The 27,140-nt window shown below is 38.8% G+C and overlaps 4 protein-coding genes and 1 long non-coding RNA gene across 5 annotated transcripts in view; 4 read left to right on the top strand and 1 right to left on the bottom strand.

Moving 5' to 3' along the window:
- LOC131788352 (VPS10 domain-containing receptor SorCS1-like) overlaps nt 1–1,836 on the top strand; it is a 31,522-nt gene extending 29,686 nt beyond the window's left edge. The window contains exon 27 of the mRNA XM_066172422.1: nt 542–1,836. Coding sequence (XP_066028519.1) covers nt 542–606 — 65 coding nt within the window. The 3' untranslated portion in view covers nt 607–1,836. The remainder of the gene's footprint in view (nt 1–541) is intronic.
- A 3,712-nt stretch (nt 1,837–5,548) lies between these two features.
- LOC131788722 (zinc finger protein 420-like) lies at nt 5,549–7,199 on the bottom strand. The gene is given in 2 exon segments (XM_066174816.1): nt 5,549–5,576; nt 5,578–7,199. Coding segments are annotated over 2 exon segments (1,650 nt in total).
- Nucleotides 7,200–12,778: 5,579 nt separating this feature from the next.
- On the top strand, nt 12,779–20,226 carry LOC131788372 (uncharacterized). Its single transcript, XM_059105456.2, has 9 exons — nt 12,779–12,997; nt 14,226–14,355; nt 15,122–15,236; nt 15,858–15,988; nt 16,838–16,920; nt 17,567–17,681; nt 17,800–17,925; nt 18,907–19,074; nt 19,649–20,226. The coding sequence occupies exons 1-9, from the start codon at nt 12,924–12,926 to the stop codon at nt 19,766–19,768; spliced, it is 1,062 nt and encodes a 353-aa protein (XP_058961439.1). The 5' UTR covers nt 12,779–12,923; the 3' UTR covers nt 19,769–20,226.
- A 206-nt stretch (nt 20,227–20,432) lies between these two features.
- LOC131788363 (inactive rhomboid protein 1-like) lies at nt 20,433–23,989 on the top strand. Its single transcript, XM_059105448.2, has 6 exons — nt 20,433–20,469; nt 21,270–21,467; nt 21,788–22,026; nt 22,438–22,635; nt 23,059–23,307; nt 23,567–23,989. The coding sequence occupies exons 1-6, from the start codon at nt 20,433–20,435 to the stop codon at nt 23,987–23,989; spliced, it is 1,344 nt and encodes a 447-aa protein (XP_058961431.2).
- A 1,042-nt stretch (nt 23,990–25,031) lies between these two features.
- Nucleotides 25,032–26,953, top strand: LOC136282044 (uncharacterized). Its single transcript, XR_010718062.1, has 2 exons — nt 25,032–25,904; nt 26,030–26,953. It is a non-coding gene; the product is annotated as an uncharacterized lncRNA (long non-coding RNA).
- Nucleotides 26,954–27,140: the final 187 nt, after the last annotated feature.

The following is a 27,140-nucleotide window of genomic DNA, read 5'->3' as shown; positions in this document are numbered from 1 at the left end:
GAAATTGCCCTGGTTTCCGCAACATGAAGTGAAAACAAGTTTGGCCACTCCCTCTTGGGTGAGTCTGCTAGTACCCATTTTTACTCCTGGGTGGAGAGAGAGGTACTGTGATAGTTGAGTGTTTTGCCCAAGAAAACAGCATCAAGTCCTCTCGATTCCCAGCACCATTTATTACGGCACCGCTTCTCCTGCTCCTGTATGGTACAAAATTGGAAATCTTTCAAAAAAAATTATGTCGGGATCGTTCAAAGTTTCCTACAATTGCTGCTCTACTTGTTCTTGTTGCTTATACACGTAATCCGCCAGTGTTAAACTAGTCCTATCCGTGAGATACGAAGCGCGTACCATATGTATAGGGCTGTGAGCTTGTTACTTATTGTCTTGTTCGTAAATCACATTCTTATGACCAAAGTCATTAGTAGGTGGCCTTATTTAACGGTCAGTCGGCAAGATCGAGTCGTGCTGCTATAATTTACGCTAGATTTAAGTAGAATACTATCATTTTAGTTTACCGATACGAAATCTGTCCTTTTTATTTCAGGATCTTTAGCTCTTTTGCCTCACAGTCAAAATGATCCAGGCCATGGAGGAAATACTAACAACTGATTAATAATGATAAGAAATAATCCAATTAGTAATAGAGACACGTGCAGTGGTACTTGTTGTTCCAGGAAATAAGCCACAAAACTACTCAGTAGATTGTAGACTTAAAGTAACCGGTCAACCCATAAAATAGTCATTTAAAGGGGTCTTGGATGGGATGAGGTGGGGGGGGGGGGGGCTCAGATACCATGTTTACACTCCTCCCCCTCCCATCCAAAGATTTTTATATCATTTAGTTTGGTGTTAGGACTAATTGTCAAGTATTGGCACTAAAACATTCTACTCCCACTTCACACCTCCAAGGCCATCTTCCTTTTTAATTTTCCGTCCCCGTTTACTCAGTGAACGAGAATTTGCTAACAGAATAAGTAACGTTATGCAGTTCCGTTGTATTTAATCTTCCGAGAAGGACAGTCTTTTATGACTGTTCATACTGATATCTTAAGAGAGAGACAGTAATAAGGTTAGCAATTAAATAACTCTTTGAGAAAATTGTTCCTTTGAGACGAATGGTGACCTCTACCTCCTACATGTTCATTGTTGTTTTAAGCATGCGCATTACTAGACTCTCAGGTAAGCAGCGGTTTAGAGGTTACATGTGATGAATCTTTTTAATTGACAATCGAAATTGTTCTTGGTTCGTTTCGCTCTACGACATTGTTCTGTGACTGGTCAGAAGAAAAAAGATTCAACCATCTTCTCAATCAATCGAATATTTGACCACTTGATACGTTGTCTTCACCTGAAGGCTTTGAATTTCAAATGTTGAAATCTAATTTCAGTTCACTTCCGATAATCAGATTTGCCGCTTTCATTACTTTGCTATTGTTTTTTTTGTGTTTATGATACAATCATTCGAAAAGCGCTTGAACCTCTCATATGAAAAAGAAAAACTGCTGTCGGGTGCTGCTTATTTTCCTTGATTGTGGACGGAGGCCCGATTGTTTTGGTCATGTGCAAGGGCACATTTTAAATTTTCTTACACCAGCGCCTAAAAGGAAAGTTCGCCTCTCAGGGTACTTTTTTTTCTCGTACTTGTGATAGATATTTCACGTAAAAATCATTAGTTAAATCAATTTTTGTAAGTGAAGGCTGTTGTTATACATGCAGTAACCTGAAGCGTCCGTCTGACTAACATCAAAATGCACTGTAGCTTGTAAATAATTTTGTGAACATGACCTGGAATTCTTTTTTTTGTGCATTTGATTTGAAAATAAATTAGTGTGCTCGCTAGTTGTTGCTTAGTTATTGTAAGTTGACTTGCTTTACAATCTCAACAACTTTATTTTCAATTAGAGAGGTGGGGGGGGGGGGGGGGTACTTATTTAAGAAGTACCAGTATTTTCTTATTTTACCAAGATGGTAGGTGTCTATTTCGGGAAAGGTGCTTATTAAGACGTGGATCTTTTTTTGGGTAACTATCCAATGGTTCACTGGGTTCTGTGGGTTCATTATTACAACAACCTAACCGAATTTTTTAATCTTTTTGCCGGTGAAAAGCACCCATGGTACATTTGAGAAACAATGGATGAGAGAATGAAAGAATGAACGAGTGAATGAATAAACTTATGAAACCAGCCGTAATATATCACCACGGTGGAACACATGCGTTGTTGAAAATCATCATGTGAGGACCAAGGCCTGCACGCGCTCGAAACTAAACCACGTAAGGGATTAGGGGAACTGAGCCACAAAGTATACACCCTACCATTTCCCCCTCCCCTCTTTCAACGGCCGCTTCAGTCGAAGCCAATTCCTCCTCGGCCCTTCCAACAGGAGACTGCGTTTTCAAGCCGTCGGAGGGAGGCACGAGAGGAGAGTGGCAGGTGTGAGACATTTGTACCGTTGCACTTATGTCCTCTTATTGCAGATATGTCCTCTGACGTAATGTGATACAGTGGCCAATCATATCCTGCGATCTATCGAGCGACACGCGGCTTGGGACTGGTTAAGAGACTCCGTTGTAGTTATGTCTTCAAGCAAAAGTACTCATTCAAGGGGGTCGTTATAAGTGGAAAATTTGACCAGTACTTTCCGGTAACTGATCTGAGGAAAACATGCTGTTCGCATGATCACTGCGAACCGGGTCATTGACCTCTCATATTGCTTTCCTTGAAGTTCAATCGTTCGTTAACGCAGAGTGATCGCATCGTTGTTGTAACCTAAACTTGGAAGAACAATTTGCTGCGCGTGAATAACAAAGCGACTTTCGACTAAAGGATGCGTTATAGTTCACGTTTTATTTGCAGCCTTGCTTTATTTACAGTCTTCATTGCTCGACTTGCGACTTCAATGACAACATTTTAGCCACAAGCTAAGACAAAAGCACAATGTGGCGTCATATCACAATTGCTTTATTTTCTTTAATAGTTGAAGATCATAGATTATGGTTCGTCGACATAAAATTATATATTTTTGACACTTCACCTAATCTGCCGGAGGTGAGATCGACTGAGAAGTCCAAGTTGTGATTATTTGTCTGCGTCACGAAGTCTTCCTTCAATCACAGAAGTTTGGCCTTCAGTTGTTTATTTTGAGTACTGTTGGTTTTTGCCGTATCGCACTAAGCCCTCCGTTAAAAAAATTGAAGTAGTAGATTGTGATTTTTTTTTAAGTACTGTTTCTAAATTATTGTAGGATTTATTGCACTTTTGGGTGGATTTGTCCTATTTTACCCTGTTTATGACAAATTCACACAATGATTAAATCGAAAATGGGGCTAAAGGTGGCTATGGCAAGTCAATAGGATAGAATCCACCTAAAGGATGAATTTCACAGAATTTATCCCGTTTTTCCAGAGTTCATTGGAAAAAAAATGGAAAATCGGGTTTTGCTTTGCATCCCTCCCCAAGTTGGGAAGTGACACGCAGAAGACACGATCACAACGCACTTTGATTGGAAGAAGTAAAACTGCATTCTATTGGTTATAATGTGTGAGGACATAACCACAACGGAAGACACGACTGCAACGCTACACATACTTCGTCCACCATTTTAAAAATTTCTCTTCTAGCTAGGTAGCCTCTCCTCCTGTTTTCCGAGTTGGAATACAATACATTTTCCCGGGTTTTTTAAAAAAATGTCGGATGACAGAAAGAACTGTCAGCATGAATATGCAAAAGTAGTTGAGTTCAGTAAACCGGAACTTATACCCCGTTCACACCAAAGCTTAAACATGTTTAAAATTTGTTTGATAAACAGATTTAATAATGATATGCAGCTAAATTTTTGGAGACGAAACCAATTTTCGCCCTGGAAATACCCTATCCATTGCAAAAAGAATGGCATAGAATTATCACTGAGGACCCTCTAAGAAAACCTCACAAGTTTCCCCTGGCCTACAGCTTGTGTTAGATTACGATGCTCCGTTGGAAGGAGCAATTAGGGACCATGCATTGCGGTAATTATAAATTCATTCTCCGCATGCTAGGTTTAAATGGAGCAACAGCTAACTATGCACGTGCATGGTGTTAAATCCAAAAGGATGATAGATGGAAAACAGATCAGCATGTTAGTTATTTCAATTCAAAGCCACTTTCAAGGTCTTTACAAGAATTGAAAGAAATGTCCAAAAAATCAAAGGATGATTATGGCTGTTGTAAGGAACCCCTTCTGGACATTGAATTGGATCATATAACTGTTGATGAACTTCACCTCCTTTTAAGAATAACTGATAAGTGTTAACTGCCAATTTAATAACAGAAGTCAATGATTGGGATATTGAGGAGAGTATTGGAAACCTGATCAACAAACAGGCACACCTAAATAAGTAATAAGTTCATTCACAGTAGAAGGTCTTGTGGAGTGTCTTTTGATGTCTGGGAAAGAAAAATGCAAATGGCAAAGAAAGTTCTGTTCACGAATGGATAAGTCTCATAAGAAATGATAAGAAAATAATGCTGTATCACCTTCCAGAGAAAATGAATGATTTCTTGAGGCCTAAAACTGCTGAAAAGATCATAAAAATACAGGTGTACTTTGCAGCCCTGTAAAAAATCTCAGTAATTGGCAACCGAATACCAGCCCCACAGAGTTTTGGTTGAAAGCAAAACAATAGGTGAGTGATTTCATTTCTCTCAAAGGATTAAGGGAAGGTTACGAGTGAAAGAGAGTTACCCAATACCTTCATATTATGTTTTCCCATATATCCCATGGCTTTTCCAAATGTACCAAGTAGTAACAACATTTACAGGGCAAGGAGTTGAAAGGAACATTGATGGGTCCACTGTTTTCTGGAAATTCAACAAGTGGGACTCTATTAGAGATGTTCTTCATCAAGAGTCATGCTAATGGCACTTAAGAAAAAGGGAATGGGAGCCCAAATCCTATCAGAAACAAACTAGAGTACTGGGAAGAGGACATATTCCGAAAAAGAAAAAACTGTACCATCTGAAATTGCTACACCTCTATCTAATCTGCAAAGTGGTTAAAGTACTGTTGCATCTCAAACTCACTCTGCTGTGCCTTTGAGCTCAGTTGACTTTACAAAAATGACAGTTCCTCAGCTTAAAGAAGAATTAAAGGAAAGAGGAAGCAAAGACATTGCTAAGAAAACAAAGCATTAGCTTGTAAGCTTACTGAAGAGCATTACTGACAAAGAAAACCAGTCAGCCTCTGTTTAAAAATAAATGACATTGTCATTAGATGCAGATTGTAAAGTGGCATAGCATATAGCATTTGGCCTGCTGCAGGTGTAATAGCTGTACCTGTTGTAATAATGGCCTGTTAATATCCTGATAGGTGCAGATAAACTCAACAGGTTTCTTTAATCTACACCAGCGCCATGTTACAGTACCATGATTCTTTTCGCACCGATAAATCCATATAACAGTAACGAAATATCTATAGACTACACCCGTCCCACTTTATAAGATAGTCAATCTGAGAAATCAAAATTATTCATTTTACTGCAAAACTCAAACGTTCTTTAAATCTTAAACTTACATCAGATAGACTTATCAACAATAAAATCAAGGGAACTTCATGTGTTCTTCGTAGTGGTTAATGAGCTGGGATTCACTGCTCAGTTCCTCCTGACAAATCCAACAAGTAAATGTTTCATCATGCTGTCCAGAGTGCAATTTTTCATGTCTTTGTAGTTTTCCCTTCTGAGTAAACCACTTGTCACAAGCTTTGCACTGGTATGGCTTCTCTCCAGTGTGGGATCTTTCATGTCTATGTAGATTTCTTTTATGACTAAACCACTTGTCACAGCTTTTACACTGGTATGGCTTCTCTCCAGTGTGGGATCTTTCATGTAATGTTAGATGACCCTTTTGTGCAAACCCTTTGTCACAAGTTTTGCACTGGTATGGCTTCTCTCCAGTGTGGGATCTTTCGTGTACTGTTAGATGAATTTTTTGTGCAAACCCTTTGTCACAAGCTTTGCACTGGTATGGCTTCTCTCCAGTGTGGGATCTTTCATGTACTGTTAGATCACCCTTTTGTGCAAACCCTTTGTCACAAGTTTTGCACTGGTATGGCTTCTCTCCAGTGTGGGATCTTTCGTGTACTGTTAGATGAATTTTTTGTGCAAACCCTTTGTCACAAGTTTTGCACTGGTATGGCCTCTCTCCAGTGTGGGATCTTTCATGTCTATGTAGATTTCTTTTATCACTAAACCACTTGTCACAGCTGTTACACTGGTATGGCTTCTCTCCAGTGTGGGATCTTTCATGTAATGTTAGATGACCCTTTTGTGCAAACCCTTTGTCACAAGTTTTGCACTGGTATGGCTTCTCTCCAGTGTGGGATCTTTCGTGTACTGTTAGATGACATTTTTGTGCAAACCACTTGTCACAAGTTTTACACTGGTATGGCTTCTCTCCAGTGTGGAATCTTTCATGTACTGTTAGATCACCCTTTTGTGCAAAGCACTTGTCACAAGTTTTGCACTGGTATGGCTTCTCTCCAGTGTGGGATCTCATATGTGCTTTTAGAGTTTCTTTTCGTGTAAACCACTTATCACATGTCTTACACTGGTATGGTTTCTCTCCAGTGTGGGATCTTTCATGTCTATGTAGATTTGTTTTATCACTAAACCACTTGTCACAGCTTTTACACTGGTATGGCTTCTCTCCAGTGTGGGATCTTTCATGTAATGTTAGATGACCCTTTTGTGCAAACCCTTTGTCACAAGTTTTGCACTGGTATGGCTTCTCTCCAGTGTGGGATCTTTCATGTCTATGTAGATTTCTTTTATCACTAAACCCCTTATCACAGCTTTTACACTGGTATGGCTTCTCTCCTGTGTGGGATCTTTCATGTACTGTTAGATCACTCTTTTGCGCAAACCCTTTGTCACAAGTTTTGCACTGGTATGGCCTCTCTCCAGTGTGGGATCTTTCATGTCTATGTTGATTTCTTTTATAACTAAACCACTTGTCACAGCTTTTACACTGGTATGGCTTCTCTCCAGTGTGGGATCTCTCATGAACCTCTAGATCTCTTTGTCTATGAAAGCACTTGTCACAGGTTTTGCACTGGTATGGCTTTCCTCTAGTGTGAGATCTCTCATGTCTTTGTAGATTTCCTTTTTTTACAAAATACTGGTTACAAGTTTTGCACTGATATGGCTTTTTCCCAGAAGTGGACATTTTTTTTTTGCCATGCAAAGTGTTCTAAAATGGAAGCATACAAAAAAAAAAGAGATTTACTCAACCAGATGCACATATTTGACAGGGTTTCAGAAGCAATGTCTTAAGTTTGAATAAACAAAGAAATTGGATGGTGAGTTGGGTAAAATATGTTTCAAACAGTAATACTCTTCCAGGAAAGGAAGTTCTACTATAACAATTGTCACTAACAAAGGGATTCACAGACAGTGGAATTTCTAGCAAAAGCCCTGAAAGAAAAACCTTCACATGAGTAAGGACCTACAAAGAGAAGTGCATTTCCAACAAGTCCCTTTACATAGCCTCACACAACCAGTTCACACAATCTACATGTTGTCCTTGTGATGCTAAACTTTCATCTATAGTTGTCACTGTGTGAAAAATTTATTCAATGAACTTGTCTAAACGGAAAAGTCACTCCACCTGTCACTATCAAGTGGAGCAACCCAAAGTACAAAAACTGGACAAAAGAAATTTCCAGTGGACACTACAAAAGAGATTCCCAATAGACTTCAATAGAGAATCCAGTTAAAAGGTAAGACAATGATAAAAATCACAAAAAAAGGAGTTTAACACCTCATGCGGCTACTGATATAGCACAATTTGTATAAAGTATCAAAAAGAATTCAAGATTGTCTAATGATACTAGAAGGTAGTGTTGCACAAGATTTGTCTCTGGTGCAGAAAGCCAACTGCACCCCACATATTTACAAGTACCCTGTTCCACAAGTGAAAGATGATTCAAGAATATACTGATTACAATAATATTAACAATATTAAACATAATAATGTTAACAACAGTAATAGTTACGATAATTTATATCTGCTAGCTCAAAAAGCTCACTGTTCCTCTATCAGTCTATCCTCTAGGCCCAAATAATGATTAAACTATGCTCCTTTTGTTTTTATTCTGTTGATTAAAATTAATATTCCCTTTTCCACATGCTAAACTCAAGGTATCTTAGTTAAGACATTGCTTCCCTTCTCAAATTTGGCGGCTCTTTTGGGTATAAATTGCTGATTGAAATGGTAAAATGCTCCCTCTTCAAATAAATAAAATTAGGCTTCAGAGCTTGTATGACTAAGAGATCACCTTTCCAGATATTTATGCCATGAACAGTCTTGTCATCAAATACGTGCCTGAGACACCAGTGTAAAATTATTTTCAGAGATTTTATCATCATGTGTAGTGTCACGGCAAGGACTAAAAAAAAACCTTTACTTTCCAATCTACTGGGCATAATTTCCTAATCCAAGCATTAAAATGCTTTCTCTTGATAGAAAGTAAATTCCTCTATGTGCCCCAATCACACCTTTTAAGATATTTCTGCAAGGAAAAGCTTAGATTTTTTACGCACCATACTGAGATGATTTTAAGATGTTTATCGTCTTCTTTAGTGCTCTGAAATAAACAATCAGTAACACCAGGAAACTACTAACTAACTGACTCATTTCAACGACATGTGTGGCTTCGCCTCCTATATGAGGTATTAGCCATAAAAATAAAAAAAATTAACTTCTTTCATCAACACTCCTACATCCAATCCTCTCAATGAGTATAAACGTTTCCTAACTGTATAATTTTACCTGTTTTTAATCTTCAAGTTATTGGTCTTTCACTCGAAGTAAAGCCATAACTTTCAGGGTTGAAAATAATTCTTCAGCTTTTAGCGTGAATTTGTAGGCTTTTGTCAAGGCTCATTGTTTTCTTAACTGTCAATAATAAATGAGCAGTCAGCACATGTCTTCAACACTCAACATGATTTATTAACAGTACTGAAAGGAATAATTACCTTAAATTGCTTAAAATAATTTCAGCATCAGAATCTTTATTTTGATCAACATGTTTTGTGGCAGCAATTCCTTTTCTAAGAAAACGTTGCAAACGGCTCAATTTTTCGGTGTTTCTTCAAGCGTGAAATATACAATTTCGTCGAGACAAACTGTCGCGCTTCTCCATGGGAAATCCGTACTGTACAGTACCGACTTTAATTTGAACGTGTAAGAAGGCTTTGCAAACGACATTGAACAGCATTTGGCAGAAAATAAATCTTGATTAAAGGTAGTATGTAAGTGCAGAAACGTAAATGCGATAATGTGACGGTGTTTACACAAACTTGCATGTTTCACGCTCCAACAAATACGTGGAAAGCTGAATACTGTAAACAAAAATACTCCCCGTAGCACGCTTCGAATTTCGAAACTTTATACTCGTTTACTTTTCCGAAAAGCTTTAAGCGCATTTCTTGGCTGCTTAATTGCCTAACATGAAAAGTTCATCATAGCATGACAGCGACTTTTACTTCAGTTGGACGATCAGTAAGCGTAATATTTTGCTATGAAATTCTAGTTCTTCGGTGAAAAATCGCTGATAAGTGCGCTAAAAGTTGCGGCTGCCGCCGGCAGCCGGCTGTTATTTTGAACCTTGCTTTCATCAAAGTACATTAATCTATTTTACTCCAAATTTTCTGTTACCCAAATAACTTATTAAGTGTAAAATTTCTTTAGTAAGGAAACTCTCTCATATGCTTTTGGCTGACAAAGGGACAGCCATCTCAAAAGGAGAAGGATTTGCTAACTATTCATCCATTCAAACTTTCCATGGTGCATTCACGAAAAATTCTTCAGTTGGTAGAATTTGGGAAGCACAGGTTTGAATGAAGTCAAAACCTATATTTTTGCCTTCCTTTTCTACAATTGCTTAAATTGCAGCTTACCGGAGAGCATCACTGCTGAAACATTGGTTTCATTGAGATATCCATTTGGTTCAAGATATGCTTAATGGCAATGGAAACATTTTAACAGTTGAGACATTCCAATGTAAATTTAAAATGAAAACAAACTACTGAAGTTCTTTTAATTGATAGCGGTAACTCCATCGAATTTGAAAAGGAAACCCAGATGAATATAAAATATATAGGTATATACCCAACCACTACTACCATCGTGGGAAATAAGCTAAATTTAACATTGTACTCATACCTTACAAGTTTTTCTGTTTCCCAATGTTATCTGCCGTTAACTGCCGCCTCACTTACAGGTTCCCCAAGGTTGTTTATTTGTACATGGAAGAGAGGACACTGGGAACAAGATTGAGCATTAGGACTAGGAGCTTCCTCACGCATCATACCTACCTACGCTGCCTGTATATCATTTTATTTTAAGAACAGTCTTAGTTTTCAAAATTCCCCCGATATACTCTGTTCTCACCACGTCCGCGAGAGTATCACAATCAGAAGTTTGACTGTCTTCACTCGATGAACGTTTCTCGTAATCGCGTGTGACAGAGCGTGGTTACACAATAATTTCATTTGCTACGATTAGCCAGCACACCGCAACCGCTGGTTAGGTTCTCAAATGAAGAAAAAATACGGGCAAAGGAAGTCTCCAAGGGTTTATATGGGATGTGAGAGTTCCAGTTGATATGTTCCTGGGTGGACATTAATACTCTAGTATGGTTGTATATGTTATTGAATAGACTATAATATCGGTATCACATGTAAAAATTTTAATCCAATGAAAAGGTAAAGCAAGTGAAAGTTTTCCTTCCTTCTGCTGATCCGAGTTTTTTACGACCCTAGAGTTATCCCGATTGATTTTCAGTCAGCGGTTGAGCAGTAGGCCTAGATTGGTCTTTATGGGAAATTTAAGGGTGCGTTCCTTTACGAGGTTCCAGATTAGGATTTGTGATCCAAGATCACACAGATCACGTTGCATCAAAGTCATCACCAGATCAGTAACCATGACAGCAGGCGCGAAATTGTAGAGCGCGTAGGCGGAATTATGCGCTAAATATAAAAACGGAAACAAGATGGCCGTCGTGGATAGAACAGCTGTTGTTTCGTTAATAAAGGAACTTTCGGATGATTCAATACTACAAGAAGTGAGAAGTTGTCAAGATGAAGAATTACTATTGTTTTTTTTTTTTTTTTTTTTTTTTTTTAAGGGAGAGGCAGAGCCATGTCCACATTGAGAAGTACTTCGAACGTATTAATCTAATCTACATTGTTTCAGATTTTTTAAGTCATTTTCGGATGTCAAGAACTACAGTCAGCTGTATGGAACGCCTGTTAGCTACTTGCCTAGGTCTGCCTCATGGGCAAAGGAGTGGTGGGAGATCTGCTTCTGACTTACAGAAGCAAGTATTGATTACGATACGGATATTTGGGAACCCTGAATGCCTGCGATCAGTGGCCGCTCGATTTAACATTACAAAATTGATTTTATTTCGTGTTTATCGCAGAATTTGTGGAGCGATCGCCAACAATCTTTCCGGTCAATATATGAAGAACCTAATTTGAGATTGAGCGCCGCTGGGCAAAATGATTAATTTCGGATCCTTCGCTCAAAGGAACACGTTGGATCAATGATCCAATGATTCGTCTTTAGGTCATGAAGATCAGTGATCAGATGAATTCTTGTCCAGAGTGGATTTGATAGACCACTGATCTGAAAATGGATTTGCTCGAAAGGAACGCCACAGATCAGAAATCCAGATTCGGATTCTCCCAAAGGAACGCACCCTCAAAAAACTGAAAACATCTTATTGTAAAACAAGAATCTATGCTATGAATATCAAAGTTACTTTTCCATTGATACCTAGTCATAATTTCCGAAAAAATTTTTTTATGACATAAACTGCGGTGTTATACAGGGATTTCCGGCCCTGAGAAAAGCTGTAACAACACTCGTGAAAAAATTTCGTATTTTTTCACGTGTGTTGATATAGCCAATCAGCTGCTGACACGTCACTCGCCTTTAGAGCCACTCGGACAATTTGATAAATGATCGGCAAAGCCTTCCCGGTTCTCAATATAAGGTAGTTTGTCGGAACGTTCTCGGATTGTGGCGGCTAAAACACTGAAAAATCCGTATTGGTTCAAACTTTTCTAGAAGGGGAAAAACCAATATACAAAAAAAAAGAAAGTTATGTATTCAATAGCTTTGGTGTTGGCATTTCTCGCGGTGAGAATGAAAATCGTCAACTGGAAGATTTGCCACTGGCCGATTTTGGCCGTTTACCTTAAAGACTTCTTCTGTCGGTAAGGACAAAGTCAATAAATGAGATTTTTTCAGTTGAAAATTACGACCAGTGTTGTTTTTGTAATGGTGATTCAACGCATTTTTCCATCCTTAGAGTTAGTGCTAACGCACTCTACGATTGTTATTCGGGGATTTTCGTTTCATTTATTTTCATTCTAAATGAAGTCGGCTTTTCTTGTCAGTAAAGGGCTATTGTGTTTATATGATAAGCAAAATAATACGTGGTTGTTTGTAGACATGGAATTTCTCTTCAAGTGTTCAACTCGACAGACTTGTGCGCTGCGCTCACTCGTGAGCTATCGAGCTAAACACTCGAAGAGAAATTCCATATCTATGCGCGCCCATGTAGTACTCTCTATTTATCTTGATGCTGAAGTCCCTCCCTGTCCAGAAAAGGGGGGGAGGGGGTGGGGGTGAAGAGGGAGTGTCTCCCTCGCGCGTGGACCGTTTAGATTTGCCCAGTCCATCTCATGTACTTAGAAATGGATGAAGCCTGGAAACGACAACTTCAGCACCTCCTCCGGGAAAACTTGTTTCGTTGAAAGTTTGACTTTTTAGGCTGTAACTCGCAGACTTAATAGAGTAACTGTTTATGGCTGCATTACAGAGGGTTATGGATCACTTTTACTCTACCTAGCGTTTGAAAGCTTTAAAAAGGTTGTAATGTCTTCCAGTACTCGACGAAGGTTAGAAGAAGCCTTGAACGCTGGGAAAGATATCGCGAAGAGCATCTCCAGGTAAAGTAAGGAATGAGTACTCAACTTACGACGCTTTGAATCGTTTGAAGCTTGGTATATACAGATCTCAAGCAAAATTGCGGCATAACTTTTATCTTAAGTAGATTGACGAATGGTTTTACTACGTAAATATCAGTTAACAGGAAAATCTGCATGCATGCAGTTGAGACGCTGGTTGACCTTTGAGGGGAAATTGGCAGCATCAAACTGGAAATTAGCACCATTAAATTTGAAAATAAGAGGGACTAAGAAGTTGCATGTTATCACAAAAACAGGAATCTTTCCTAAATTTCAGCTTTGTTTTTATAAAAAGTTTCCTATCGCAGTGTCCATTCTAAATGACATTTAAATTCAAAAAATGACTGGCAAGAGTGTAAATCTTTGAAATGAGGTCATCACCCATTGAACCCAGAGAGATGTTGCACCATTTACTGAATGGCTCCCTAATATGATTGCCAGCAGCATAAGATTTATTTTTAATGATCAATTTGGAACTTTACGGTTCTCATGGTATGGAATGTGCAATAACCAAGGTTTAATTTAAAAGTAAAACTTTCTGTGTAATGCTTTAACTCCCAAGATCTGATTGTTAATTCTCCCCTTTAGCTGCTACACATTTCCATGTAAATTAGTTATGAGAACTTGGTGCTAGATCAAGATAGCAGCTTCTACCTAATAAGTTTGAATATTATCATTACCTGTTTGCAGAATAATGTATAGATATTGTGGGGAGAATTTTTATGTGAATCACTTCTGGGAGTTAAAGGGTTAACTGAATGAAAATCCAAAACAGAGAACTGAAAACCTGAATTCTCCATTTTACTATTAAGTAGTCACCAACTTGTATCTTCAATGTGTTAAATCTTAAGTCAATAAACATCAAGCAGTTTCTATTAGGAAAACAAATTTACATCATAAAACAAAACAGCTTTAAAACATGTTTAACCCTTTAACTCCCATGAGTGACAGAATTTCTCCTTACACTATCAATACAATGTCAACCAGGTAAGTTATGAGAATAAAGAAAATTATCAATTTAGGGATAATTAATTGATCCAATACTAAATTCTCTGAACTAACATTATAAGAATTGTATGGTCAATAGTGAGGAGGATGACGAATTTGAACTGGGAGTTAAAGGGTCAGGCCCTTTGGTGCAAATGGTTTATTATTGGTTGCAGTTTACAAGGTCTGATTTTTTTTGCTGGGTTGATATTTTGTATTGCAGTGATTCTGTGACCAATGGAGATAACTCATTGGTTCAAGTAGATTTTGATGATGTTATGGGAGTTTACAGTGTCAAGTTTTCTCCCAAGCAGCAGAATTTAGTTGTTGGTTGTGGCAATGGTGCAATTCAGGTAAACAAATAATAGATTACCTTGTGTCAGAAATGTGCATTTTTTTTCCTTTGAAATGGGTATAAAAGATTTGTAATTATCCACAATCTTCAGTTTAGAGAATTTGATTTCTGATCTAGGGAGCAAGGTATGAATAGGTGGGCAAATTAAGATGGGAGAAAGGGGAAGACATGACTGAAAGACTATCAAATTAATCTGAAACAATTAAGTCAATTTTTGCAAATATTTTTGTAAAGACACAGGTGTATTGAGAAAGTTCAGCTTTAAATTTCTCCTCTCCTTATCAGTATAATTTCTTGATGTGAGGTCATGAGAATCAAGGAAGTAATCACCAAAGCAAAACTGTTGTTATCTTAAACAAATTTTCACATTTTTTTATGGTATTATAAGAAAAACATGGAGATCAAGGAGGAGAATTTGCATTTTGACCATCAGGCTGATTTATGTTTAAAGAAATCTCTATTGACAACAACAACAGATTAAAAATATTTTATTGCCTGCAAAAGGGATATTATGGACAGCGAAATGGTCTGAAAATTACATATGATTAGGAGGCAATTTTTAAAAGCATGCTTTGATCATTACTGAAACCATGAGGTTTGCGAGCTAGCCCCTAATTGGTGATTGCTACCCTAACTACCCTTAATGCTCTACTTCTGACAGAAACACAGAAATCAGGGAGTTTGCTTGGTATGATCCATGGCTCTGTAGATGGTAAATCTTAATATTTTCTGTTCCTGCATATGTATCATGTTTATTGTAACAGGTGTATGAGTGTAACACAGGAAGAAGGAAACTGCTAAAACATGGCTCTTTGCATGGTTTACCTACCACATCTGTCAAATTCTTTCCATTTAAAGACGATGAGTTGATCACAGCAGGTAATAATGTCATTTTTCCTCAAACAATATTTGGTACACTATCAGTAATTTTGTTTTAATTTTAAGTATCAAAAAATTTCTGGCAGCTGTTTTCTAATTTTTGGTCACAGATTGGCCACTTTGAAAAAGCTTTTAGCTTGGAGCACTCTGGTATACTATCTCTAATTTTCTTCATGTTTAAAAGTCAAAAAATTTCTGGCAGCTGTTTTCTGATTTTTGGCCACAGAATGGCAACTTTGAAAGAGCCTTGAGCTTGTAGCGCTCAGTTACCATACATATCCATGTAAATTGATAATAAACTCCAGCTGATGAAGTATTAAGTGAATGGCAGATTCATGGAATGTACTGTCCACTATATATTTGCATTTAGTTGGAGACATTATCTTTTCAAAGAAATCTACCAAGGTGAGGTGGATATTCCACCATATTTTCTGAGCTGTAGATTTTACTCAGCTGATGATTGTTATTACTAGATGGTTGCAAATATAACCTCAAATATAAAATTGCTCAACAGATAAAATAGCTGAAGCCCTGAAATGATTCAAATTGTACTGACAAAAATTATGTAATAGTTATTATAACAGTTTATAATAGATTGCAATACTTCAACTTTTACATAAGGTGCTGATGGAACGATGATGTGTTGGGACTTGGAAACATGGAAATCCTTTAAGAAAATTGAGGAGCCTCACAATGAAATAAGTGCTCTGGATTTCTCACATGATGGCAGGATCTTTGCAACTGCTGGAAAGGTAGGTCATGAAACCTGCAACATTATTATCACCCATGGAATGTCAAGGTTTGTTTTACATTGGGTGTTGGAAGAAAATGGAAAGAAATAAAAGAATCAGTGACACCATGGTGAATGTGTGGATGTGCTGTGCAGAGTACAATTAGAAAAAAAGATTGATGGTGGTAAAGGTCATTGATCCTGTGTTTCCAAGAAACAGAATTAAGCTGTCGTCTGCAAAAAGATTCTCCCCAATAGATTCACCATGCTTAACATTCAGCCAGCCATTTATTCAGATGCATGCTCTCCCATGACTCTAAAGGCCATGCCAATACCTTAACTGGGACTTCACAGCAATATTCATAATGGTTGCACTGATTACAGTCTTCTCTTTCACTGCAACAAACATGTTTTCATTTTTGATAGCATTTAGTATTTCAATGAGATTTGACTTTAACCCTCAAACTCCCAGAAGTGATTAACATGCAACATACATAATATCCATACATTATTGAGCAAACAGGTAATGAGAAAACTCAAACTTAGACAAGTAGAAGTTGTTATCTTGATCTATCACCAAATTCTTGTAACCAATTTACCAGGGAATGAGCAGAAGTAAGATGGGAGAATTAACAATCAGATCTTGGGAGTTAAAGGGTTAAGGTGATCTTCAGTGTAAAGGTGTGGATTCATTGCAACTAAATAAGGAGCACAGAATCGTTTCTAAGCAGCGTTAGGTGTGATTTCTCCTCAGCATTTTGTTAATCATTGATAACCTGTTGATGTGATTTGCATCAGTCTATCTGTTGTAGAAATAACTGTTGTCTTTTTTTTTTTTTTCATAACATCCTTTTCCCCCTTCCAAATGAAGGACAAAGATGTACGAGTTTATGACTCAAGCACACTAAAACTGAAGCGTACATTTGGAGGAACAGGTCATCTTGATGTAACAGAGTGAGGTTTTTATGTTTGATCATTTTACTTACTGGTACTTATCAGTAAGAACTAAAATAATGATACAATACATTAAGTGGGCTACATACAAGTATGGCTGACAGAGGGTACCTTACTTTTTATGGCATAGGGAAACTAACAGTATTTAAGCTACCCCACATAGTGCTAGATGGGACTACAACTACTACAGCTTTGGATGAATCTGCCAATTTAATGAATAAGTGTAAACATTGGTGGATGTGCACATAAACAAGGCAGGGAGTGGGAGGGGAGAGGGAGGGGGAGAAGAAGGGGGAGGGGGAGGGGAGAGGGAGAGGGAGGGGGCAGCAAGGATGAAGTGTTCAGTGACTCTGAAAGTCAAGGACCAGGGGGACTGATGTTGGACTTCAGATTGAGAGGTATGGGTGGTAAAGTGTGGATGGGGCTTGTGTTGTGTTCTTGAGCAAAACCCTTTTCCCCAGAAGTATTAATGGCTGCCATAAAACTTTCATGGCAACTTGATGTAACAGCCTTGACTTGACAGCACATCCCCTCATGAAATTCCCTTTAAATGTTCTCCCCTTCCCCCCCTCTTGGGTTGTATGTTTAGATTACGCACTAAACTGTCATTTTCTTCATGACTTTGTACTTGTTATTGAATTTCCAGAGAGGAAGACATTTTTGCCCCAGGAGTAGGCCATGGAAGAAAAGTTTTCGCTGTGAAATTTCACCCTTTTAATGACAACGTCTTTCTGACTGGAGGCTGGGACAGATGTTTGAAGGTCAGTCACGAACTGAATCCTCTTCCAGTTTTCATGAGAGGCCCATGTCCCTGAGTTTCCTAAAAGTCAAAACAAAGTCCAGTCAGAACAAAGGAAATTTATTTTTGTCTTATGGTAGGTGTGGGATGTACGAGTACATCAAGTGGTTCGCTCTATCCACGGGCCGTACATCTGTGGTGATGGAATTGACATGTGGGAAGACTCTATTTTGACGGCCTCTTGGGTGGCCCGTAATGCACTACAGGTAATATGAAAAGTAGTTTGCGCGACATTGGATGAAGCGAGATCTTGGGGACGAGGTTGGCAGCGTTTTAAATAGGCGCAATGTGATTGGAGCGTGTGTGTGACATCTTACGCGCACGTGTGATTTCTTTCTCGCGGGTGTGACTTCTCTTCGCGCGTGTTACTTCTCTTATCGTGCCGGTTTAAGTAACTTGTTCCAAATTAAAATTTCGAGCGCTTGTTACGAAGGCAATCCTAAAAGTATAACAGAGTAGTGGACAATCAAGAAGAATTTAAGGTAAAAAAATTTACAGAGGGAAGCTAGGAAGCCAATGAATTGTTTGGAAGATCAAAGAAACACTATGTAAATTACCATGAGGAAATTGCTCCATATCTGATGAAAAATTGTACCGGCTCTGGTAACCGTATCGAAGATTGAGAAGAGCTATTCTTTTTCAAATAACAATTTAGTTTTGTTGCGATACGATAAAAATGACGGGACGTGACGTAGTTAGAACTTCTTTCAACACACCATCTTGGGGTTTTAAAGAGACTCGTCCTCGGCAGTCCTTGCAAACTGCTATTTATTACCGGATTTTGTTGGTCAAGAGAATTTGGAATTTTAGTAAAATACACTGATTAACTTGTTTTTCGAATGTATGTTGTTTGACCGAAACCAAAATTGTCATAAAAGCCTACCAGAAATGTCTCTGGGAACCAATTGGAACACAAACTACAAACAAGCGCAGGGCTCGAAGCGCGGGAAAATGTGAGTTAATAAGTCACCAGTTGTTTAAGTTTGTCATCTGATTGGTTGAGAGGATGGTGGTATGAGTTTTCTGGACCAAGCGTTGTTAAACAGAACCATAACATACTCGGATTATTTTCGAGACTCATTAGGAATTTGAAAGGTGATATTTTGCTGAATTCTTATCCACTGTTTGCTCGACTAGGTATTAATATAGTGGATAAAAGTTACAATTTAATCTTATCTATATCGTAGGTGTGGGACTATGGCAGCGGCGAACTGATAGAATCAATTCCATTTCCGTGTCAGCTTGAGCACGGGGAGTTCCTGTACGTGGCTCGGTTTTGTTCTAGTTATGATCTTATCGCTGCAGGAGGAAGTGGAACCAATGATCTGAAAATCATCAACAGAAGTGAAAACAAGGTGCTTAACACAGTTTCCTCAACCTCTGACCCTTAGGATACGAACATCTCCGTACAATATCACCCCTGAATTACACATTGAGGTCACACCCTTAATAATCAGTATGCATATTCTCCATACTGTTCTCTGTACATTCTAAAGATGCTGACATGGAGAATTTTTTTAACAATCTGTTTTTTTAGTTGGTGATCATTCCCTTTATTCTCATGGCCCTTGTGAGAGATTATTCAGCGTTAATTGATTTCCGGTTGACTTTTTGCGATAAGTGACAGATGATTGAACAATAGGATCATATTATATATTTAAAATGAGAGAGACCAGAGCGTGAGACAGAGAATGGTGAGAGAGAGAGGGAGATTAAGTTGATTTTATAAAATAAAACGTGAAGTTTCGGAACATAGCAGATTCTTTAGTCTCATTTCCGACACCCTTATGTTTGCTTCAGGGGTGATATTGTAAGGAGAAATTACATGCGAATCACTCTTAGGGGTTGAAGGGTTAGTGTAATGGGCCATCACTTGCAAATTATTTATCAAGTCATTTTGTGATTTATTTATTGTTTTTTCTTAAACAGGTAATTGCTAGTGTGGAAGGGGAGGGTAAACCCATTCAAGCCTTAGACGTGTCACATGACGGAACTCAGCTGGTGATTGGCAGCACTGGAAATAGTGTTCATATCAAGACACTTACATGACCATATGGTCATGTAAGTGTCAAACGAGAAGACGGAGTTGTTTTTATATTATTTACTTAAGTTTCTTCGGTTTGCTGTATGAATTTTTATAAACTGTATTCAAAACGTGAGAAGTTAAAATTTTCTTACATAGTCCTTAATAAGGCAAACTGAAGTTATATGAATGGTTGCGAAACATGCATGTTTAAGTTTACGTACGTCGAAAAGTTTAAAAACGCCACACCCACTTGTAAAGCTAAAGTATTTTCAGATTAAAACATACTTACGCATTTTTGAATAACAGCTGCATACTGTGAGTGTTTACAAGAGTTAACCCAGTAGACCACGTACTTACCAAGAGGTCACTTAGTGAAAAATCACGATGAGATTCTGCGTTTGTTTTATTAGCGAGTCAGATTTCAGGAAAACGAAGCGTGGCGTGAGCCTAAACGGTCGTGGGTCTGGGAATGAGGTTAGCTTTGCGCGAGCCTATTAAAATGCCAATGTTACGTCACAATGTGACGTAATCTCTATGATGTAATGAAATAATTTGTTATCGCTGAAGGAAAAACTGCTTTTAGCAGTGGCAGTGTTACCTCGTATTTCACGCTTGTGTTTGGTGTCAACATAAAGAAAAAATGGTGACGAAAAATCTGTTCTCGTCTAAAACGTCTCCGGTCCGAAAATGACGACACCTGTGGAAGTTGAATCTGGTGAAGAAGGTAATATTTCCGAGAGGAGATATATATACTGCAGTAGCACTTTCTTGTCGTCTAGGTTTGTGAATTTGGTAATACCTTTTAATTTAGGGCTTCTGGTGAGATTGAAATTCTTAGATTTGATCTTAAATCAGTTACTGTCAAAAAAAAAACAAACAAACTAAAAATACGGAAAAATACGATAAACGAGTAGATTGCATTGAAAAAAATATTACACCATAACGGAAATATTTCGAAAACTGAAAGCCGCTGAACATCTAAAATCTTTGTGGCGTATGGCACCTCAAGTATAGATGAAGTGAGCAAGTTGCCTAAAGAAAGATTCCTAGCCATGAAACAAAGCGCTTCCTGTTTCAAATTCTTCACCGATTAGCGCACTAGGATCTAAGACAATGAGCTCAGCTTATGTTCTTTTGGTGTCATTGATCAAAAACGGTCGCAGACAATAAAGACTGTGTGCAAGCTGTCAATGTTAATGCTGCTGGATGCGCGTTTCTGTGTTCTTTTGTGCGCTTCCGTGCGTTTATTCGCTCGAGAGAAGATTTGAGATGAGACGTTTACTGAGAGGTCTGGCACCAATAAGGCGGATCTCTCGAGGGCTCGCGTTACTCAAGGCCTCTTAGAAGAATTAATGAGGGTCTGGAAAATATCTGGGAACTCGAAGAAGCTGATAGGTTAGAGACACTTAACGTTCTAATTCTACCCGAAGAGTTGGAAAGAACAACAAAACAGTGCCTTGTTAACTGCACTTTTTGTTTATCATGATGAGGTCTATTTCTTTTTTCATTATATGGTTTAATTAGAAACTACAACAGAAGAGTATGAATCAACGGCCACTTCACGACCTAATGTGGAAAGACCGCAGCCAATAGCGGTCAGTCGGTTTCGCCCTTACTTCACATTCGCAGTTTCCTTGACACAATTGTTTATGTTGATCTGGTTGTGCTACACAACAACTTTCACTGAAATAGGCTTGTCACCAAGGACCTATTACAGAATAGGTAAGTTACAGTCAATATCTGTATTACGGAGGGGAAGTCATTTAGTGAACCCCTAAAAATGGGGTAGTCATCAGTGAAAGTGAAGTCAGAAACTCATAGTTGGTTTGAATAACAGGCGAAGGAGTTGTGATTGTCCATGAGAGCTATGACGGAGCCGTTTGTTCAGGGGAGGGGTTGGGGGCGTTGGGCGACATTGTGATTGAGTTCAATCCTGGACATAAGCTGATTTAAAACTTAACTCATAGAATTTAAATCATGCAGTTCTGCCGAAGGATTCAATGCACTAGCACCTGAATTCTACACTTCATTTCTTTTGTCAGAGCCTTTCACGTTTCGTGGTAATGTCACTGTTACTCACAGTGAACGACCGAACCCCTTGATTGGCCCCCCAGGAGCACAGTTGATATCCCTGGGGGCGCTCTACCCGCCGTGCATCAGGGAAGATTACGCGTTTAACGTCTACATGGTTCACGCTTTGCAGCTGCACGTTGGGGAAGGTGGAGAAAAACTGGGCTGCTGTGAGGTAGAGGAAGTGAACGCAGCAGGGACAACAACGAAGGTAAAATGTTCGGATTCAAAATGGAATCCAGTGCTTTTGATCAGTTCGTATTGTGCGCCGCATGCCTAGCTATACCCTGCAAATTTTTTCCTTTTTTTTGAGAATGTATTGAATAAATACTTAATAGAGAGAGTCTCTTCGTTTCGAAGTTGTTTCCACGACAAAACTAATTAATATCCCCGGCGGCTCCATATGCCGTCTGCTTTCCCTCAGAACATGAGATCGAGGTTGACGCTGATGTGAACGTCTCAGAAAACAAACCTCTATTCCCGACATAATCTAAAAGCATCTTTGGTGGAATTGACATATCGCAAGGCCTGCATTACGTATGAATAACGAGCCAATTCTTTTTGTGCCGTGTAACCTCGAAAATACAAACATGAACTCAGTTCAGTGATTCTTTTTCTACAGGGAGAATGTAGCATTCTCTCAAACAACAAAGCGACTTGGAGGGAAGTACGTTGTAGCCAGCGGTCTTCACCACAATCGGCCGTCAAGCATATCTTGCGACCTTGCTGTAAAGAAGATGGGCAGTGTACGCTGACCAGTCCGCAGCATTGTTGGTTTATGAAGGGTCGAGTTCATCTTCACTTTGACCACTGCACACAGGTACAGAGGGCTCTCTTGAAGCACAACAACCTTACCGATTACATACAGATCGACTCTTAGGAGAGGATGTCATCACATGCGCACGATTCACGACCCTGTGCAATATCCAGTTATTTGTACCTATAAATCTAACAATCGCGTCGTGCACACTCAAAAATGAATCAACAAGAAATAGTTAGGAAAGGTTGGGCGGCAACAGGAATAAAAGCGTGGTATGGACTCCATGTAAAAGTAAAGGGGTCTTTTGAAGATGGATGCTCTGTATATGCAGAGACCTAACTTACATAAACGTGTTTGCAATAGTGCTCACCATTTAAATCATTGGCTTAATGGTTGAAAATTAGCTCATGTTGTGCTAAAATTTGGTGTAAATCATTTGTGGAATTTCATGACCGATATACTTCTTGACTCATCATTTGTCAGGTCGACTGTCTAAGGCAGCTTTGCATTCTGGGCAGTGATATTGCAGCTGACAATTACGTCGCACAATTCGCTCCACGTCGAGGCAATCAATGGTGGCGATTCGTGACGTCACTTTATCTACATCATGGTATTCTAGACTACCTACTGATCACATTTATACAAATAAGGTTGTGCTGGGGACAGGAAAACGTTATGGGATGGTTGCGCATAACAATGGTGTATCATACTGCTGGCGTGGGCGGACAATTGGTAGGGCTTATGCCTTATTCAGTATTTGTTTAGGTTAATTTTAGATTCTCTTAGCAGCTAGATTATAGATTAAGAGTAACTGGGAGTGAGTAAAAGCCAGTTCAGCTCCAGATTATTTTTAAAGAAAATTTCGTAGTTAAAAAAGGCTGATTTAGTGCCCAAAGTTTGATTAAGATTATACTGTTGCATCTGTTGTAACAACTATAAAAAATGTTCGCACTTTGCAGTTTTCATCATTTTTAGTCCTCTCTTTTTTCAGATTGGCTCCCTATTTACAAAGCATGACTCGCCCCAGGCCGGAGCAGGTCCAGCCGTCGGCGGTATCACGGGCCTGGCTCTGGTTGAACACGTGATACGCAGACGAACGATAAAGAATCCTGGGCGAAGGCTTACTTTCTTAATTGGCTCGCTCTTTGCTCTTATTTTTCTTGGCACCCTTCCACAAGTTAACAGCTTTTCTCTGTTGACCGGTTTACCTTACGGTTGCTTGAGTGCATTGGTTTTTTGGAGTCGAATCGTGTTTCCACGGAAATTTTTCTTATGTCAATTTATAGTTGTGTTTACAATAGTCATGATATTTTTGTTTAGCCTCGCTCTTTTCTACGGATTGCAGCAGATAAGCTTAAGTTCCTTCATGCGGTTTGTAAATTGCATCCCGTATGCGAGAGGTTTGTGTGATTAATCGTGTTTTGGAGTAGAGGGAGGAGACGAAGGAGAGGACGATGAGGAAGCAAAGGAAAAAGAATGAGCAGAGGAAGAGGGGAAGGAGAAATAGCAGATAGGGAAGAGGAAGGATAGGGAGCAGAAAAAGGAATGAAAAGAGAGAGCAGTGGAAGGCGATGAAGGACAGGGAACGGAAGAAGAAGAGGTGCAGAGGAAGGAGAAGGGGCTGTTGAAGCATAGGAAGGACAGGAGAGCAACGGGAGGAGAGTGAAGTGAAGGAAAGGAGAAAGAAACGGAAAGACAATGCAGAGGAAGGGAATAAAGGAGGTAAGACAGAGGTATAAGAGGAAAGGGAGGAAGGAGGGGGAACAGAGGAGCCAGAGGAATCAGCAGAAGGATAGAAAGGACCCTGAGAGGGCAAAAGGAGAAGAAGAAGGAGAGAAAGAGATGGGCAGAGGAAGGAGAGGGAGCAGAGGAAGAAGAAGATGGAGAGGGGACCGAATATAGGAAGGGGCAGAGAAAGAAGAGGTAACAGAGGAAAAGGAGGAAGGAATGGTGGTAGAGAACATCGCTGAGGATATGAAAGGGTTCGAATAGTGATACAAACAAACATTCACTCAGTTATAGTAGCTTGCATTTTTGCATTTTATTTCTTTGTTCTTACATGCAGATTTTGAGATTAATTAGTAAATAAGAATTTAAAGTTGAACATGTATGCCCGTCCTTTTTTTTTCAAACGGGGGGAGGTTGAGGAGGTGACCATCAATTCTTTTAAAGGCACATTTAGAGGGGTTAGAATCATTTTTCTTTTCCTTAGAACCTTAGTTCCTCAGAACGTTTCATTTTACTTTCTTAAAGATGTTACCGGTGTAACGATGTCACTGTGTTTTTAATAGCCTCTAGGGACTTGCGCACTACAATGAGAACTAATATATCCCGGATGAGTGCACACGTCTTAGGGTCAGATTAAATCGTTGTGTTATCTAACTGTATTAATTAGTGCAACCAGTCCGCTCCCTGAAACGAATTATGGATGATTCCTTATGGGATTTCAAGTTCTCTTATCACTTCTATCAAAATTTATTTCAATGTCTTGGACGCCGCTGAAAAGTTGGACAAAATCGAAAGAATAGCTCACTCTTCAAAACAGAAGAAGAAAAAGGAAAGCAAAATTATCGAAAGCTCACAAGTGACCAGCGGCAACTGTAACACGATCGTCATCGTCTCGATCTGTCACGCGCTTTTCATAGAGAAACTAAAATTACGAACGTCCTCTTACAGAAGTATCTTTCCTCACAAAGCTTAAGTAATGGGAAACTGTAATCCAAGAGCGTTATTTGCACTGGCCTGTACGTCTTCTTTGGCGGCAGAGATTTGCTTTTTAACGGTGAATTTCCTGGAGGCGGAAGTAGGCAAAGCGAATGCCAGTCAGTCATGTTGGTCAAATTTCGAATCTACTGGTTCGTCGAGCGATGTAAACTGCCCCTTTTTCGTGTTGTTCCTGGTGATGATCGTGAATGGATTACTGATTCTATTTACGACATCCTTCCTGATAGCAAGGTTGCTTGGGAGCCGAGAGTGTTCGTTAAAGAGGATTCCATTTTGTCGCTTCATTCTCCGCTACGGCTCATTCTTCACCAATGTTTTCTTAACTCTTCTCGTGTTTACCTTTATCGCCCTAGTCATTGACTTGAGGTCGAAGAAAAATTACTCTGGCCACATACTAAAAAAACCACACCGGGTGTACTTTATTTTAGTAATTGCTGGGCTAATTTTGGTCTTAATTTCGGCGGTTACGACTGGCTTGCTCGCATTTCAGCGTCGAAGAAATCCTAGGGATGACGACTATGAGGAATCTTTCAACCGCAGCTACTCCGATCGCGGAAGTTTTCATGATATCAACTAACTCATTGTTATAATGAATTGTGTGAGAGGTAAATGAAGACACTTTCGGCGAACTGTCTCTAATACCTTGAGGTTGTCATTTTGATTAATTTTATTATTTTACATAATTATTTTATTGATATTGATATTATTATTATTGTCATCTAATTTTCAGGTCGGCTGTATGTTAAGGTAACATGTGACCAACATTCAACCTCCAAGCCACCCCCCTCCCCATACTTCAACTCATTTTTCCCTCCCTAGGGTCACTCCAAAAAGGAACTATTTGGAAATACGTGTTGTCCAGTTAGGACTTAACTTTGGCACTCTGGATCAGGAACGGAGTTTCCAATTGTTGACACTTTCTTAGCAAAGGCATAATATTTTATATTTACTGAGGCATCAAATTATCAGCGGCTATTAGAAGTTATTTATAGATATGAATAGTTGACAAACTATACTCTATGCTGTACAAGGTAGACTTAATAATCTGAATAACATGTGCATGGTTCTGTGAGGGATTAGTTTTGCAAATGTGGTATAATTTTAAGTGAAAAGTTAAAAGCCCAAACTTGAGAACCCCTCCTAGACAGAGACCCCTCTGGTCCTCCTTCATCCTTTGCATAATGATGTGTACTAGAAACATCATTTGAGTTTACAGCTAAAAAAATCTGCGGGATGTGTGCTTGTTTCAGGATACATTGATTTTTTTGTTTATGTATTTTCTTTGATAATAGACCTTCCATCAGTGTGTAGTGAAGATGGAATACCTATAACTGTCATGGTTTAATTTTAAAATGACTGATCATCACTGTTTTTGCATGAGTTAACTTCAGTTTCATCAGCCCATCCCTCAGGGGTAACATCAATTTTTTTTAAAAACTTTTAATGTCATTGTTGATGTCAGCATGATCTTTAAATGCTAATCAAGGAAAACCATGAGAAGCAACTTAATCTAGAAAAATCATCACCAATTTTGAGATTAGCTGGGTGTAAATACCAGCTGGTGTTTATAAAAAGTAAGTAATATATTTGATAGTGAAAGAGGACATAAAAAATGGAAGTTTTCCTCAAACAAAAAAAAAGTTGTTTACTGTTTTATTGACTCACTTCGTGCTTGAAACATTAAAAATTTTTGCCCATATGATCTGTTACAATCATAGTCTATGGGAGAACATAGAATGTATTCATATGTTGCTATGGTTTAAATCGGTTCAATTCCTAATCTTTTGTCCTTCATCTATCACCAAACTCCTAAAATAACAACAAAACAAGTCAGAACAAGA

The sequence above is a fragment of the Pocillopora verrucosa genome, chromosome 1, assembly GCF_036669915.1.
Source record: "Pocillopora verrucosa isolate sample1 chromosome 1, ASM3666991v2, whole genome shotgun sequence".
Taxonomy (NCBI): domain Eukaryota; kingdom Metazoa; phylum Cnidaria; class Anthozoa; order Scleractinia; family Pocilloporidae; genus Pocillopora; species Pocillopora verrucosa.
The sequence above is the reverse complement of the archived record's forward strand: the minus strand, read 5'-3'. Positions and strand labels throughout refer to the sequence as shown.